Source organism: Euwallacea similis, chromosome 31 (assembly GCF_039881205.1).
Source record: "Euwallacea similis isolate ESF13 chromosome 31, ESF131.1, whole genome shotgun sequence".
NCBI classification, from domain to species: Eukaryota; Metazoa; Arthropoda; class Insecta; order Coleoptera; family Curculionidae; genus Euwallacea; species Euwallacea similis.
The window spans coordinates 489902-503306 of NC_089639.1; the positions used below are offsets into that span (position 1 = coordinate 489902).

Sequence of the window (13405 nt, forward strand, 5' to 3'; positions counted from 1 at the left end):
ATATTTATGAAAAACTGAAACCAAATTGAACTTTTGACACTCTGTATCTCCGAAATCGTCCACTTTTGGACTGAGGTAAGTTGGGTTAGATCATCATAGTTTAGCCTCAGGAATTTGTGGTAGCATTTTTTTCGCGCCTTTTAGAGACACCCTGTATAATTTTGTAAAATAAGGTTAACCAGTAAAAAATAAACCTTCGGATTTAAATTCATATGTTCATTCTACGACAGATGCATATATCGAATATGACATTTTTAAAATTGCAAATTCAACTGACACTTGTACGAATCGTTTTGCTTCAATCATCCCTATGTACAATCGTGAATGTTTAATAGTTTAGTGATGATGAAATACTCTATTGTTTGTTTCGTTGGTCCTCAGCGTGAAGAAGTGGAGGAGCTAAATCACCGCCACAGTACATAAAATTAAAGCAAAGACGATCGAGATCCCCTACCAAAACATTCTGGCAAATTGCCTGAGAGCAGCGCCAAAATGACACGAAGACAAGACAAGACAACTCCCAGACCCACGCCGTGACCGCTTCGGCGCTTACGCGCATGGCGCATGGGCTAGACTCCGACTACGTAGTTGATTATCATACCGATTCTACCTGAAGTATAACGCATGAAATCGTGACAAAACAGTAATTTTAAACATTTTTTCAATTTTGGGAATATTTTGTCATTCACAGTTAAAAGTAATATGTGTAATTTAAAGGTGATTAATTGAAGGGTGATTTGGAAAATTATCCGTTGTTCACCGAAAATACCAAGATTTGCCCAGTTAATTCGAACGGAAACCGCCATGTTTCGCATTTGCCCATTTATTTCACTAGACCCTAGAGAATTATGTTAAATGTATTTTCTGGATGAATATTATTTGCTTCTTGAGAATTGATGGATAGATTAAGGTTTTCTCCACCACGACGAAGTATGAGCATCTCTCCAGATCCTTACAGGAGAAGCTCTCGATCAAAGTCTAGATCCCCAATGTACCATAATAGAAGGCACAATGGTTATGTTTATAGCAAGAAAGGTAGGAAAACGTTACATATAAGTAAGTACTCTCAATATTATCTTGAAGATTTAAGAAATTGAAAAAAAACAGCTTGCTCGTTCTGTTCACTTTCCTCTTATAAATATGCTATAGCCTGTCCCAGAAATAAGTATTGACTTTGATGCACTTTACCACTAGGGCTCAAAATTTGTTACCTACTTTGAAAATATTCAAACAAAAATATTATAAGCCATGCTAATCTTTTTTATATTTTTTAAGGACTTTAAACCAACTTTAAACAGTAATAAAAGTTAGGTTAGTGAAATAACCTAATTTATACATAAAGGTAAAAGAGGTTAGTTTGGATTAGCTTCCCTCAACTATAATAATAATATCTTTATTAATAAAATAGAGACTAGTATAGATACACTGGGTACGAAATTAAAAAAATTCTGAGTAACCATGAGTCCCTTGTATACCCAAGATCAAGATAACACTATACTTTTCATAATACAATATACAGGATGTGACAGATCATCCTGCAGATTCAGAGGATGATAGTACTTAGTAAAATAAGAAAAAAATGCTAATATACCCATGGTCAAAAATACACCATTTTTGTATTGTTTGTTTGAAAATGGTGTATTTTTGACATACAGGGTGACAAAATTTGATTTTTTTTCATATTTTGCTATTTTCTTTGGTGTGCCTAAAAATAACTTAATAAAATTTCATATTCCTATGTTTTTTAAGGGCCTTTACAAGAAAATGTCAAAATCTTTGGTCTCTATATACTGGGTTATATGTTTTTCTGGGTTACATGCTATTTTTTGCCTTTTATACTTTTTTCGAAACATTCTCTATGAATTCTGATTTGACATTTAGATTTTTTCATTTCTTCAACTTTTTTATCTCTTGCATTATTTTCATATATTTTGATATTTTTCAAAAATTTACATAAATAGCTATAGATGCACATTAAATATAAAGGATAAATAAAATAAGTATTTTTATTATTATTTTAATTTATTTTTGTTTTTAATTTTCAACAATTCTTATAATTTTGTTTTTATTTAGATTCACTTATTTTTACTGTTACTTCACTAATTTAATACATATGATCTGTTGTTAAGAAATGCTTCACATTTTTTCCTGCTTCCGTTACTCCTTTAATATGTATCAGTAGTTATTTATGTAAATTTTTCATAAATGGTGAAAGGTATGAGAATAATGCAAGAGATCAAAAAGTTCCAGAAATGAAGAAGGAATCTAAATGTGAAATTACAATTCATACAGAATATTAAAAAAAAAATTAAGAAGTAAAATATAGCATGTGACCCAAGAAAACATAAGGGTCTGTATATGGAAACCAACAATTTTGACATTTTTTTGTAAAGGCTCTTAAAAAACATAGAGATACAAAATTTCATTAAGTTATCTTTAAGAACACTAAAGAAAATAGCAAAAAATAAAAATCAAATTTTGTCAACCTGTATATCGAAAATGGTGGGTTTTTGGCCATGTATTAGCATTTTCTTCTTATTTCACCAAGTACTATTACCCCTTGAAATATCTATATGATGATCTATTATGCCCCCTTGTATACAAGGTGTTTAGTAGAGCAACAGAAAGTTTTCAATGAGAGATAAATGGGGTCACTTTGAATCTATTTAACCACATTTATCCTTATATGAAGTTTTATTGTTTTTGAAATATCAGCCATCTTAAATTTTTATATGAGTAATTGAGTAGATACAATTAAATTTATTTTTTTAGTTTAAATTCTTTCCACTTTCAGAAATATTTTTAAAAAAAATCTTTATTTACATATGGGCAAAGCAAAACAAGAATTATTTAAAAATTATTGTTACAAACAATTATGTAAATAAATTAATGTAGTAAAATAGTTTGGTTTCAATTTATTCTTCCATTTTATATGAAATTTTCTCCAGTATGGTGCTTGCTCATGAAATTCAAATAGTCTTAAAAACTTCGCTATTATATACTCTGTCAAATAATAAATGACATAGCAAAATTATATTTTACAAAACTAAAAACAAAAGAAAATATTATTAATAACAAGAAAATGTGCAACATTAAATGTAAATAAATTTTAATCATTTTAAAACATAGAACGCTAGTTCTAACTTAAAAAATACTAATACTAATTAATTTCATATTCAACATGAAACCTTCCATGTCTGATGCGTTTACTTGCCCTTTTTATTCTGCCCTCCCTATTCTGCTTTCCTCTCTCTTTGACCAATGTTTTAAAAACAATGAAACTTTACATAAGGAGATATTTATATTCGATGCTCATCATTGGGACATCAGTATCCATAAAAGATACGAGATTGATTATATTAGGACAAAGTTGTGCAATTTGGAGCTCAACAAAATGCCTTTTCAAAATTTGAAATATTCTGATTAATTCCGGAGATATCCGTAAAAAAACAAAATTTTGAAAAAACATTTCTTTACTAAGGTTATTTGAAGAGATAATTAAAAACGAATGACACATCATAATCACTACTTTTTCTCTTCTACAAAGTGATGATATCATATTCGAAATCTGGTGTTTAGATTTCCTGCAACCATCATCAACTTTACTTTTTCTTATGGGTGTCATATTGGATTTTTACATTTTTAAATTCAGTTTTTTCCTGATTACGACAATGTATCACATGTTAGGGTTCAGTATTTCAGTTTGATCAAAGTATCAAAAAAATTGATTTTGCTAAGAGTGCTTTGGAAAACTTGATTTTAATGAAATGTATGTGAAGGTGGAAGTAAGCTGTTTATGATACAATGTCTTTAGCATATAAAGTGAAAGGCGTAGGTTCAAGTATTATCCTTGAGGTATACTATGCACAAAGTTTCTAGTTGATGACCAGTTATCATATTTCGTCACTTGTATTTTTCCCTCAAGGAATTGCCTGAATCATTTGGCAGTTAAAGCACTAAAACTACTTTTGCTCAACCTAGCAAGTAATAAATTTCTGTCAATAGAATTAAAAGCTTGTTTATATGTAGTTAAAAAACCTTATCCCAATCATTTTTTTTCATTTAGTGCGCACTCCCAATTATACAGCATGACTGTTTGTAGAGTAGTCTTCCAGTACTTTCCCACTAAAAATCCCACCTGATATATGCTAGATACTTTAGTATTCTCAATGAAGCCACCAGCTGGTCATTAATTCGTCGTTTTAAAAGTGTTTGGCATTACTCTGATTAGTCTAAATTCATCTATCTTGATGATTTCCTTAATTTTCTCAATTGGAATTAAGACGTTGATGTTTCACCCTCCTGGGAAAGAACGTGTTGATAGGCTGCGATTTATGAAGTTCACAATTTTATCCCTCACCATTTAAATAAATATTTTAAGGTTTGTAGGGTCTTATTTTATTTTGTAATTCTATATAGTATATCTTAAATTAGTTTTACATGTGTGGGATTTAGATAACCACAATAGATGCACAATCGGTTAAGTAAGGAACGTTTTGGACAATTTTATCAGAAATATGTACCTAATTTATAAATTTCTTCAAATTGTGCTTATTTTTAGAAAACTTGAACAAAAGTGAAACACTGTATTTTCAACTTTGCCCAATAGTTTAAATAAAACCTTTTTAAATATCTAATATCTCAACAATGAAAGGCCCATGTTGATATTGATTTTCTTCATAACTGGCCAAGCCTTTTTGCCCCTGCATTTACAATACTCATTTCTGGCACAGTCTGTATAATTAGAAGAATCTCTGATATCAATATTTTCAAGATCCATTATTTATAGTTATATGGACGGAAATTAGTATAAATTGCTTTATTTTAAATTTAAATGCAACACCCTACAAATACATTATTGAATTTTTTTTATTTGCCTCAGAATTCTAGTAATTTTTTTAACATAAGGACTATTTGAATGAGGTGAATAATAAATATCCCCTGAATACCGCTGTCCTATCTTGATCATTTTTGCACTGCAGGGCCTATTCTTCCTTTGACATTTTGTTTGGATTTTGAACTGATTTTAAATATGTAATTTTTTGTACTTTCAACCAATTTAAGTTACAATGAAGCAGTTGACACATTTTTCTCCTAATTTATCAAGATTTATCTCATGACATGTTTTTGGATTCTGATGCTATACTAGGGTATAACCAAAGTGTATTAAAGGTTTACAATCATTTTTATGTTTCTAAAATATTTCTTCTTCCAAATTACAAATTTACAGAGGTACAACCTTGTTCACCATAATCTTATAATAGTGAGACAGGCATTCTGTAAAAAAACACAATCACTGGTTGAGTATTAATTTTCAATTTGATTCGTTTTGCTTTTAAAACTTATGACATGACACTTGTTTATCTTAAAAATAATTCTGTTTTTCCTGAACAACACAATAGCAGACTCCCAAGCTATTCTGAAGAAAGTAAATATGTTTAGGACTCTATGTAATGTCTTCTGGGAACTGGATCGATTAATTATGAAAATACTACAAATGTTTACAATTTCAGAAGTTTACTATTTACCAAAATTCATCTAAAGTACATAATTTGTAAAATCAATTTTGACGTAAAATATTATTTATATCAAAAACCGTTAACCCTCCATTGATATGCTGGTGTCTGGTAGATCCAAGTGTTTAAATATGGCTCTATCTGTTGGCCAAGTCCGGTCATGTGAATAACGTGACTTGACGTCTTGTACTTGATTCATGTAGTCAATATTTTCTGAATTGATAGGAAATCTGCACATGATTTTTTGAATGGTATTTGATTGCCATGTCCTTGCAGACTGAAGACGATACAAACTGGCAAACTGACAGAAAGTTACAATACTTTTGCGAAAAATGTAGAAAAACTACACTATTCCGTACACTCTTTTGTGTTAGACATTATTTTGGTTAAGCTACTAATGTTAATTACTTTAGGGTAAATCTAACAGTTTTATAAAAAGTTTTTGTTGTGCCTGGAAACTATAAGAATCTTGAGTCTAAACGTAATATGGTGAAGCTTGTCGTTACTGTATTTAGAACCATTGTTAACACTCCACATGGCTCCACGGATGTCAAACATCCGTATTTGAAAAACAGTTGAAATTCAGGATGAAGTACGTTTTATGAAATATTCTTAGAATTTCGAAATAAATGCAATAATATATGTACAGGGTGTTCCCTTTAAAATTTAATAGTTAAGATCTACTAGTGTATAACTGGAAACGTCACATCTTGAAAATATTTTCTCATCAACTTTCATATAGTGGCAAATTTTTAAATTTTCGTAATAATAGTTGCTAACATTATTAGGAAAAATTGTCAGACGCAGTTTCTGATGCAACAACACACTGCCACTTCCAAAATATTTTTTGAAATTCTTCAGAAAATTTTTACAGTGATCTGCGCAATAAGCATTTTCTTGATTTTTGGGTTCGCTGCTGGAGATTGGATACTATTAATTTTATTTTTATACAGTTAACAAATATGATAAAACTGAAGAAAGATCACGACATGGTTCAGATTATGACAGTGATAGAGAATATCGTCGGGATTCCCCTTTTGAAAGTCGAAGCCACTCGAGAAGCCCATCTTATGACTACAAAGATAAGAATCGTGAAAGGCGACATCAGAGAGCCCGAGACAGAGATCGAGACAAAGATTATTATAGATTTAGACGAAGGTCAAGAAGCAGCGAAAGTAGGTGGGAAAGGGAGGACAGAAAAGTTCGTGACAGGGATAGATATCGTGATGATGATAGGGACAGTGATAGGTATAGGATTTTCCGAATGGTTCTAGAGTACTTTTTGAAAGCTCCGATAGTTACTAGTATTATAATTTTAACAGTGAAAGAAGTCCGACAGGCGCAATCATTGGAGCTAGTGGCTCAGAAATCATTGGGTACAAAAGTCAGCCTCCCAATAATACCATTATGATCAGGGGCTTAGCACAACACATTACTGAAAATGACGTAGGTAACAATATTGACAGTTTTTCTTTTTATATTTAACAACTTTTTTTCTTAGATTCGACAAGACATTATTCAAGGTGGACTTATGCCAAAGGATATAAGGTTGATCAGAAAAAAAGATACAGGTAAGAATCAGGGGGAAGAACAGAATTAGTTGTTTGTCTAATCTATAGGCGATTCTTAGTGAATAACTGTATTGTAAAATGTGAGATCGGATAATGCCATTGGTATCTATTGTGCTGTTTAGGTGCATCACGTGGTTTTGCCTTTGTCGAGTTCACAACACTGAATGAAGCAGTTCGTTGGATGGAGATGAAACAGGTATCTTAACTTACACAGAAGTGCTTATCTATACTGCGTCACATTCTCTTAATAATCATTATAGACCTTTTTATCCTTTTTGTATTCCAATCCTTGGTATTTGGCAAATAATTGGGGATCAAACGTTTTATATTAAAAAATGTTATTCACTAGCGGTTTTGCAATATTTCGTCCACGAGTTCTAGGGAACGCAAAGGTCTCTATGAAGAGGGGTGGCTCTTTCAGTTTGCGGATTTTACAGTAAATATTTATTATTTCAGGGAATTTTGATGCTTCAAGACCACTACAGAGCGATAATGCAATACAGCATTCCGAAAGACGTAAATTTAATAGAGAAAGCTCCGTCTCACAAAGCTTCCGCCGATTGGTTTTGCATAAAAGTGAGTTTCAGTTGGATCAATAACTCTTATTACCGATAATTGGAAAATGAACCATTTTATTTTAGTGTGGGGCTCAGAATTTCAAGAGAAGAGACAATTGTTTCAAGTGTCATGCTTCTAGAATGGAATCGGAAGAAGGCGGTAGTGGAAGTGACGAAACATGCTCATATACCACTAAAAGTATGTTTAACGTGGATTATAATTATTAAAATTTTATTATTAAACGTATTTTACCAATAGCGATCATGCTGAGAAATTTAGATGCCCTCACCACTGAAGATTCTGTTATGTCTGTGTTGAACACAACCATCCCTGATCTTGTAAAATCTATTTCGGCAGTTTGTGTAGGCAGAGATCCTTTAACGTCGACCTCACGGGGCATTTGTTACTTAGGAACGGAAAGCACAATAGACGCACTAGCTATTTTTGGGGCTCTTGGCGGATTGGCAGCTCCACTTACTATCGATGGTAAAACAGGTTCGAGTAAACGCTTTTTGTTATAATTTCAGTTAATAATATAAATTTCTTTTCAGTTATTCTCTCCTATTGCAAATATAATATGGGAGATACGAAAAAGGCTTATTCCCAGGCCGATCACGCGGCTTTCCCCAATGCATCCATTCCACAAACTTATGCTATGACGGACGTGGACAGTTTATCTGAGTACGCAGCTAGACGGTACGCGAAATCGCCTGATGAATATACACATTACATCGAATATTATAGACAGTATTTCACACAACAAATTAGCGCTGGGAATTCCATTACCTTACATAACGAAAATCAAATGGACGCTGCCAATGCCGCTGCAGCAGTTGCGCAGTCCGCTATACAGCAGATTCAAGCTTCCAAAACTTATTACGACAACACACACATGCAAATTCCCACCGGGACAGACGGCAAGAGGTATCCTGTACCCGATGTTACATCTTACATGTATGACAAAATGACTGGCTATCAATACGATTCCAGTACTGGTCTGTACTACGATCCAACTTCGACCTATTATTGGAATAGCGTCATTCAAAAATACTTGTTTTGGGACCACGATAAATGTACTTACTTGCTTGCTCCCACCTATGATAATTACGGTTCTAATGGATCGGTAACCGCAGCCCCAACTACAACCGCTAGTATTGTTGCAGACGTTGAGACTGTGAGCAGTGAGGAACAAAAGACTAGACAATCCTCCGTTACCAGTACTGCAAAGCATGTGCCAGAAAAGCACGACAAAGTGAAAGTGGCGAAGAAAATCGCCAAAGATATGGAACGATGGGCAAAAACCTTAAATCAAAAGAAAGAGATTACATCCACAAGAAGTGCGTCAGAAGGGTATATCTCGTCGAATAGTGCCAGCGCCGATATTGGCTTTTCGGTCCTAGAGAAAAAGTCTGCGATATTACCCACCGCGTCGTTCAAAAACGAGGCCATGGCGAGTGAGGTGGTTCCCGAAACTCCAAAGCCCCATCTTGTGGCAGCCTATGGTGAGAGCGAGTCTTCCGACGAGGACGAGGATTCTCTACTAGATTTTACCAGGCTAATATGCAATCTTTGCAAACGGCAACTGGGGTCGGCGGAAGCGCTACATAAACACGCAAAAATATCTTCTTTGCACAAGCAAAATTTAGAAGCTAGAAGAAAAAAGAAAGCTGAGAATAATCCCGGAAAGATTGTTTATAGAGACAGAGCTAAGGAGCGAAGATTGAAATACGGCGATCCGGATGAACCGCAACCGAGCAAACTGAAAGAAAAGTATCTAAAAGCGCTAAGTAGCGAAATTCCTGCCGCATCAGCGTCTGTATCTGAACCTATCGGAGCAGAGAATGTTGGGAACCGGTTGCTTCAGAAAATGGGTTGGACCGAAGGGCAGGGCCTTGGAAAGACGAATCAAGGTAGAACTACTATTATCCAGGTATTGAAACGTGATTCGATTAAGAAAATCTAGGTTTAACCTATTTAATTTGCAGGCGGAGCAGTATGGCAATTCGGTGGGTTTAGGAAACAAAACAGCCGGGTACACGGCAGGCGAGAGTTATAAAGATTGCGTCAAGAAAATGATGTATGCTAGATATCAAGAGTTAACTGAGCGGGAAACGGGGGCTAATTGAGTATGGCATTCATTCACTTTTTCATTCGTGTATTAATTTGAGAGCCATGGGGGCGAACTTTAATAGACAAGAAACTAACATGAGGGTAGGAGAGATTGTTTTACATATATTCTTCATTATGCTGTCTGATCCGAACGAAAAGCTCATACCTTGGTCAAATATACGCTACCTACGTATTGATGTTACGTCTTTCCCACGACTGACTTGAAATGAAAATTTTCAAAAAATGTTTAAACAAACCATGGTGGGTCTTTTATTTTAGAAGAAAGTCAAATTTTGTAAAAACATTTCTGACGTACCTTTTTGACTGAATTAATATGAAAGCATCATCAACTTTTATTTTTCTTATGACGGTCATATTTAATTTTTTTTTCAACGGAGAAAAAAATGCTTTTTTAACGTTGTATAATAAAACTACTAAGATTTTATCTAATTTTAAAAGATTAAATGTTAAATGTAATTAAGAAAAAATGTCACTTCATCATTCTGATCACACATCTAAACTAAGATGATATGTTTTTCTTAATGTGTCATTTTCGTTTCTTTAAATTTCTTAAAAACTTGTACAGTTAAAAACGCTCTGTTTTCTTTATTACGTCGTTAATGTAATTATCTACAGTTTTCATGTTTAATCGGCTTCGTAACTCCTATAATTTTATAGATCCTAATATATTGAAGCCAATTTGGTAGTGGGACATATTATACATGTGAGAGGTAGTTATTCGACAGCGTATACGGCGATTTCGTATATCAGATGGTATAATTTGTTGATTTGCAAAAAGTTCAAAATATGGTGTGGCTCAAGATGGAAAATCTTTATTGTTATTCCCATTCTTAAAAATTCTCAACATCCTACCATGTTAAAAATTCGTTTTACCTTTCGATTTAGAATCTTCCAATGTGATTTATTTCTTTTTACATTTTTCTTCTGATCTAATTATGCAATTATTGTAATTGAAACAATTTAATTTTGAATTGGAGTAAAATATTCTTGTAAAAACTTTTTTCACATGTGTGTGTGTAATTATTATGAATATACTTGCTACGTTGAAATATTGCGGCGTTCTTGGACCTTTGTTATATTATGGGGATTAGTTCTTAGGTTGTGGTCTTATATATATATATATATACATGTTTTGAGGAAAATATTTCTTATTACACAAAGGACAACAACCCAAAAACCAGTCATCATAATTATTATGAATGTTGTTTTTGGTTTATTTCCAATGTAATTTTTTTTACTTTTTATTTGATTTATTCAATTATATACTTGCTACGTTTAAACGTTGCGGCGTTGTTGGATGATATTATGGAGAATGGTTCATGGCTCGTAGTCTTGTGCAATGATAAAACATTTCTCAACATTTTTGTAAGATATTTAGACGTTTCGACGCTGATTGGGGTTTTCAAAAATAAAACAAAGGCAAAAGTAGCTAAAAAGTAAATGGTTTAATTATAAAAAAATAAAAATAAAATTTACTATAAAATCCTTGCACCATGTTGGTGTAAAGAGAAAAAAACGTTTTTGTTTCCTTATTGTTTTTAGAAGTCCTTATCTTTGGACAGATGTTTGGGTCTAATGGAAGCTATAAATCTGCATGCCAACCATGTGTAATTGTTCTAGAAGCAGAGGCAGAGAAACTAAAGTTAGTTAAAGATAGGTATGTCAATTAATTGGTTATTGCTCTTATACGTACTTAATGTAATAAGCCAATAAATATGCCAATCAACTTTGGAGCATGTGAATATATTAAAAAGTTTTGAGAAATTTTGTTTTTTCGTTACTCATTACACAAAGGGTCATAACCTAAGCACCAATTTCCATAATTATTGCGAATGTTGTTTTTGATTTATTTTCCATGTATTTTTTTACTTTGTATTAGAAGATTTATTGAATTTTATACTTGCTACGTTTAAACGTTGCTGCGTTCTTGAGCATTAATTATATTATGAGGGTTAGATCTTGGGTTCTAGTCTTTTTCATTTAAAAAAAACATGTCCTCAAAACGTTAGTAGCATAAATCAGTCATACCAAGCATAGAAAAATAAATTACATAAATTGTAAATACCTCAAAATAAAACTTGCCATATGATGTTAGTACAAAAAGAATGATTTTTTTGGTTTCCCTTTTTTATGTAAGTTTGTAATCGTTTTCCTGTTTTTTTTTTGGCAGGCATCTGGCGTAATAGATGCTACGAGACCGTATGCGACCCATATGTTCTTGACGGGGTATGCTTTTAATTTAACCTATTGTAGATTTTGTGATGTAGAGTCCATGTTTAGCCTTAATCTGTGGAAGTCATGGCAAGCCGCAGCCTGCACTTTCCGGGATTAATTAACAAAGGATATAAAAATATAGAAAATTGTGTGTTTTTTCGTAAAAGTAAACTCCATATCACAAATCTCCAAGAGTTTAAATTTTAATTAAAACAGGAACACATAGTTGGTGTGCATACGGTCTTGTAACTTTCGTTATATACGAACTGGGATAAAAAAAGGAAAACAAAAAGATTCTTTTCTTTTTTATTTTTCAATTTTATAATTTGCATCATTTGTTTTTAATTAGCTTTACTTTTATTATTCTACATTTGTTTTTTTGTGCTTGATATTACTGATTTACGCTCCTAATATTGTAGTATACTGATAAAGACATCTATCAGCGACGAAATATTTCAGTATATTACAAAATTTTTGAGGAATCCTGTTTTCTTATTACATAAAGAACCATAACCCAAGAACCAATCCCCATATTATTTATTCAATCCCTTTCAGTTAGCCTTTAGACGTAATATTTCGAAGAAAATTTGTTATTTACAAATGAATAAATAGATATGAATGCTGTGGGATAGCGTTTTTTAAATAAACGATTTACCTAGCCTCTTTACAGGTGTAAGACTAATATTATAACTACCTCTCTCCCTTTTCTATAGCAGAAAGAATCGACATTTCGACTATACCGGGCGCCCCAAATCAAATGTACAATTTCAGATAATATATCGATGAGTAGGTTTGCAAAAGATAGTGTTCATTGCTGCTTACCATAAAATAACATGTTATGGAAATAAATTATTGCTCATAAGATGACGAAGTGACACAGCAATGTCGCAACATTAGTGAATTACTCATACGCTAAATAGCTTGAACAGTAAATTCGATGTTTTTAACATTGTGTCAGCCAGAAGAGCCTTGACACGTTGTTTGAATACGTTATCGTTTTGGAGATGCTGCAGTTTGGCGGGTAACACGTTGTAAGCTTAAATAGCTCTATGCATACGACCTTTTTGGAAGAAAGTGATTTAGTAACGATTGGTGCATAGCACATTACGATTTCTAGTTTCAACTGTCACGTTTTTAGTATACTTATCAGCATTCGTTATTCAAAATAGTGAGCTATATTTTTTTGACAAACGTTGCTATGAGTAGTGCCAAAAATTCAAAAGACTAAGCGGCACAACTTCGTGAATCTCAAACTAAACACTTCGAATGATTATCTTTTGAGTTCTAAAAATAGCCATCGAATTAAGTTAGAACTCCAGACGAGTATTCCTTAATGTACAATTGACTGAATATTTGTGAGGTGAAATGTGGTATTGATGAATCGGACTATGTAGTACATTCGATTTAGGTCTTCCG

The 13405-nt window shown here is 32.7% G+C and overlaps 1 protein-coding gene across 2 annotated transcripts; it reads left to right on the plus strand.

Annotated features, from left to right (window-relative positions):
- Positions 1 to 481: 481 nt before the first annotated feature.
- LOC136417897 (RNA-binding protein 5-like) lies at positions 482 to 12618 on the plus strand. 2 transcript variants are annotated; one of them, XM_066403760.1, is made up of 11 exons: positions 482 to 1035; positions 6470 to 6764; positions 6839 to 6962; positions 7018 to 7087; positions 7210 to 7283; positions 7544 to 7663; positions 7729 to 7843; positions 7904 to 8140; positions 8197 to 8341; positions 8390 to 9575; positions 9631 to 12618. In XM_066403760.1, exons 1-11 carry the CDS (start codon positions 897 to 899, stop codon positions 9769 to 9771), a joined length of 2646 nt encoding a protein of 881 aa, XP_066259857.1. In that variant the 5' UTR covers positions 482 to 896; the 3' UTR covers positions 9772 to 12618. The 2 variants fall into 2 exon arrangements, with proteins under 2 accessions (XP_066259857.1, XP_066259856.1); XM_066403759.1 differs by having other exon boundaries at positions 483 to 1035; positions 8197 to 9575.
- The last annotated feature ends 787 nt before the right edge of the window (positions 12619 to 13405 follow it).

Coding starts and splice junctions, on each gene's coding strand:
- LOC136417897 (XM_066403759.1), top strand. CDS start 897: ATGGATAGATTAAGGTTTTCTCCACCACGACGAAGTATGAGCATCTCT. Junction 6,963..7,017: donor AACACATTACTGAAAATGAC/GTAGGTAACAAT, acceptor TTTTTTTCTTAG/ATTCGACAAGACATTATTCA. Junction 8,141..8,196: donor TACTATCGATGGTAAAACAG/GTTCGAGTAAAC, acceptor ATTTCTTTTCAG/TTATTCTCTCCTATTGCAAA.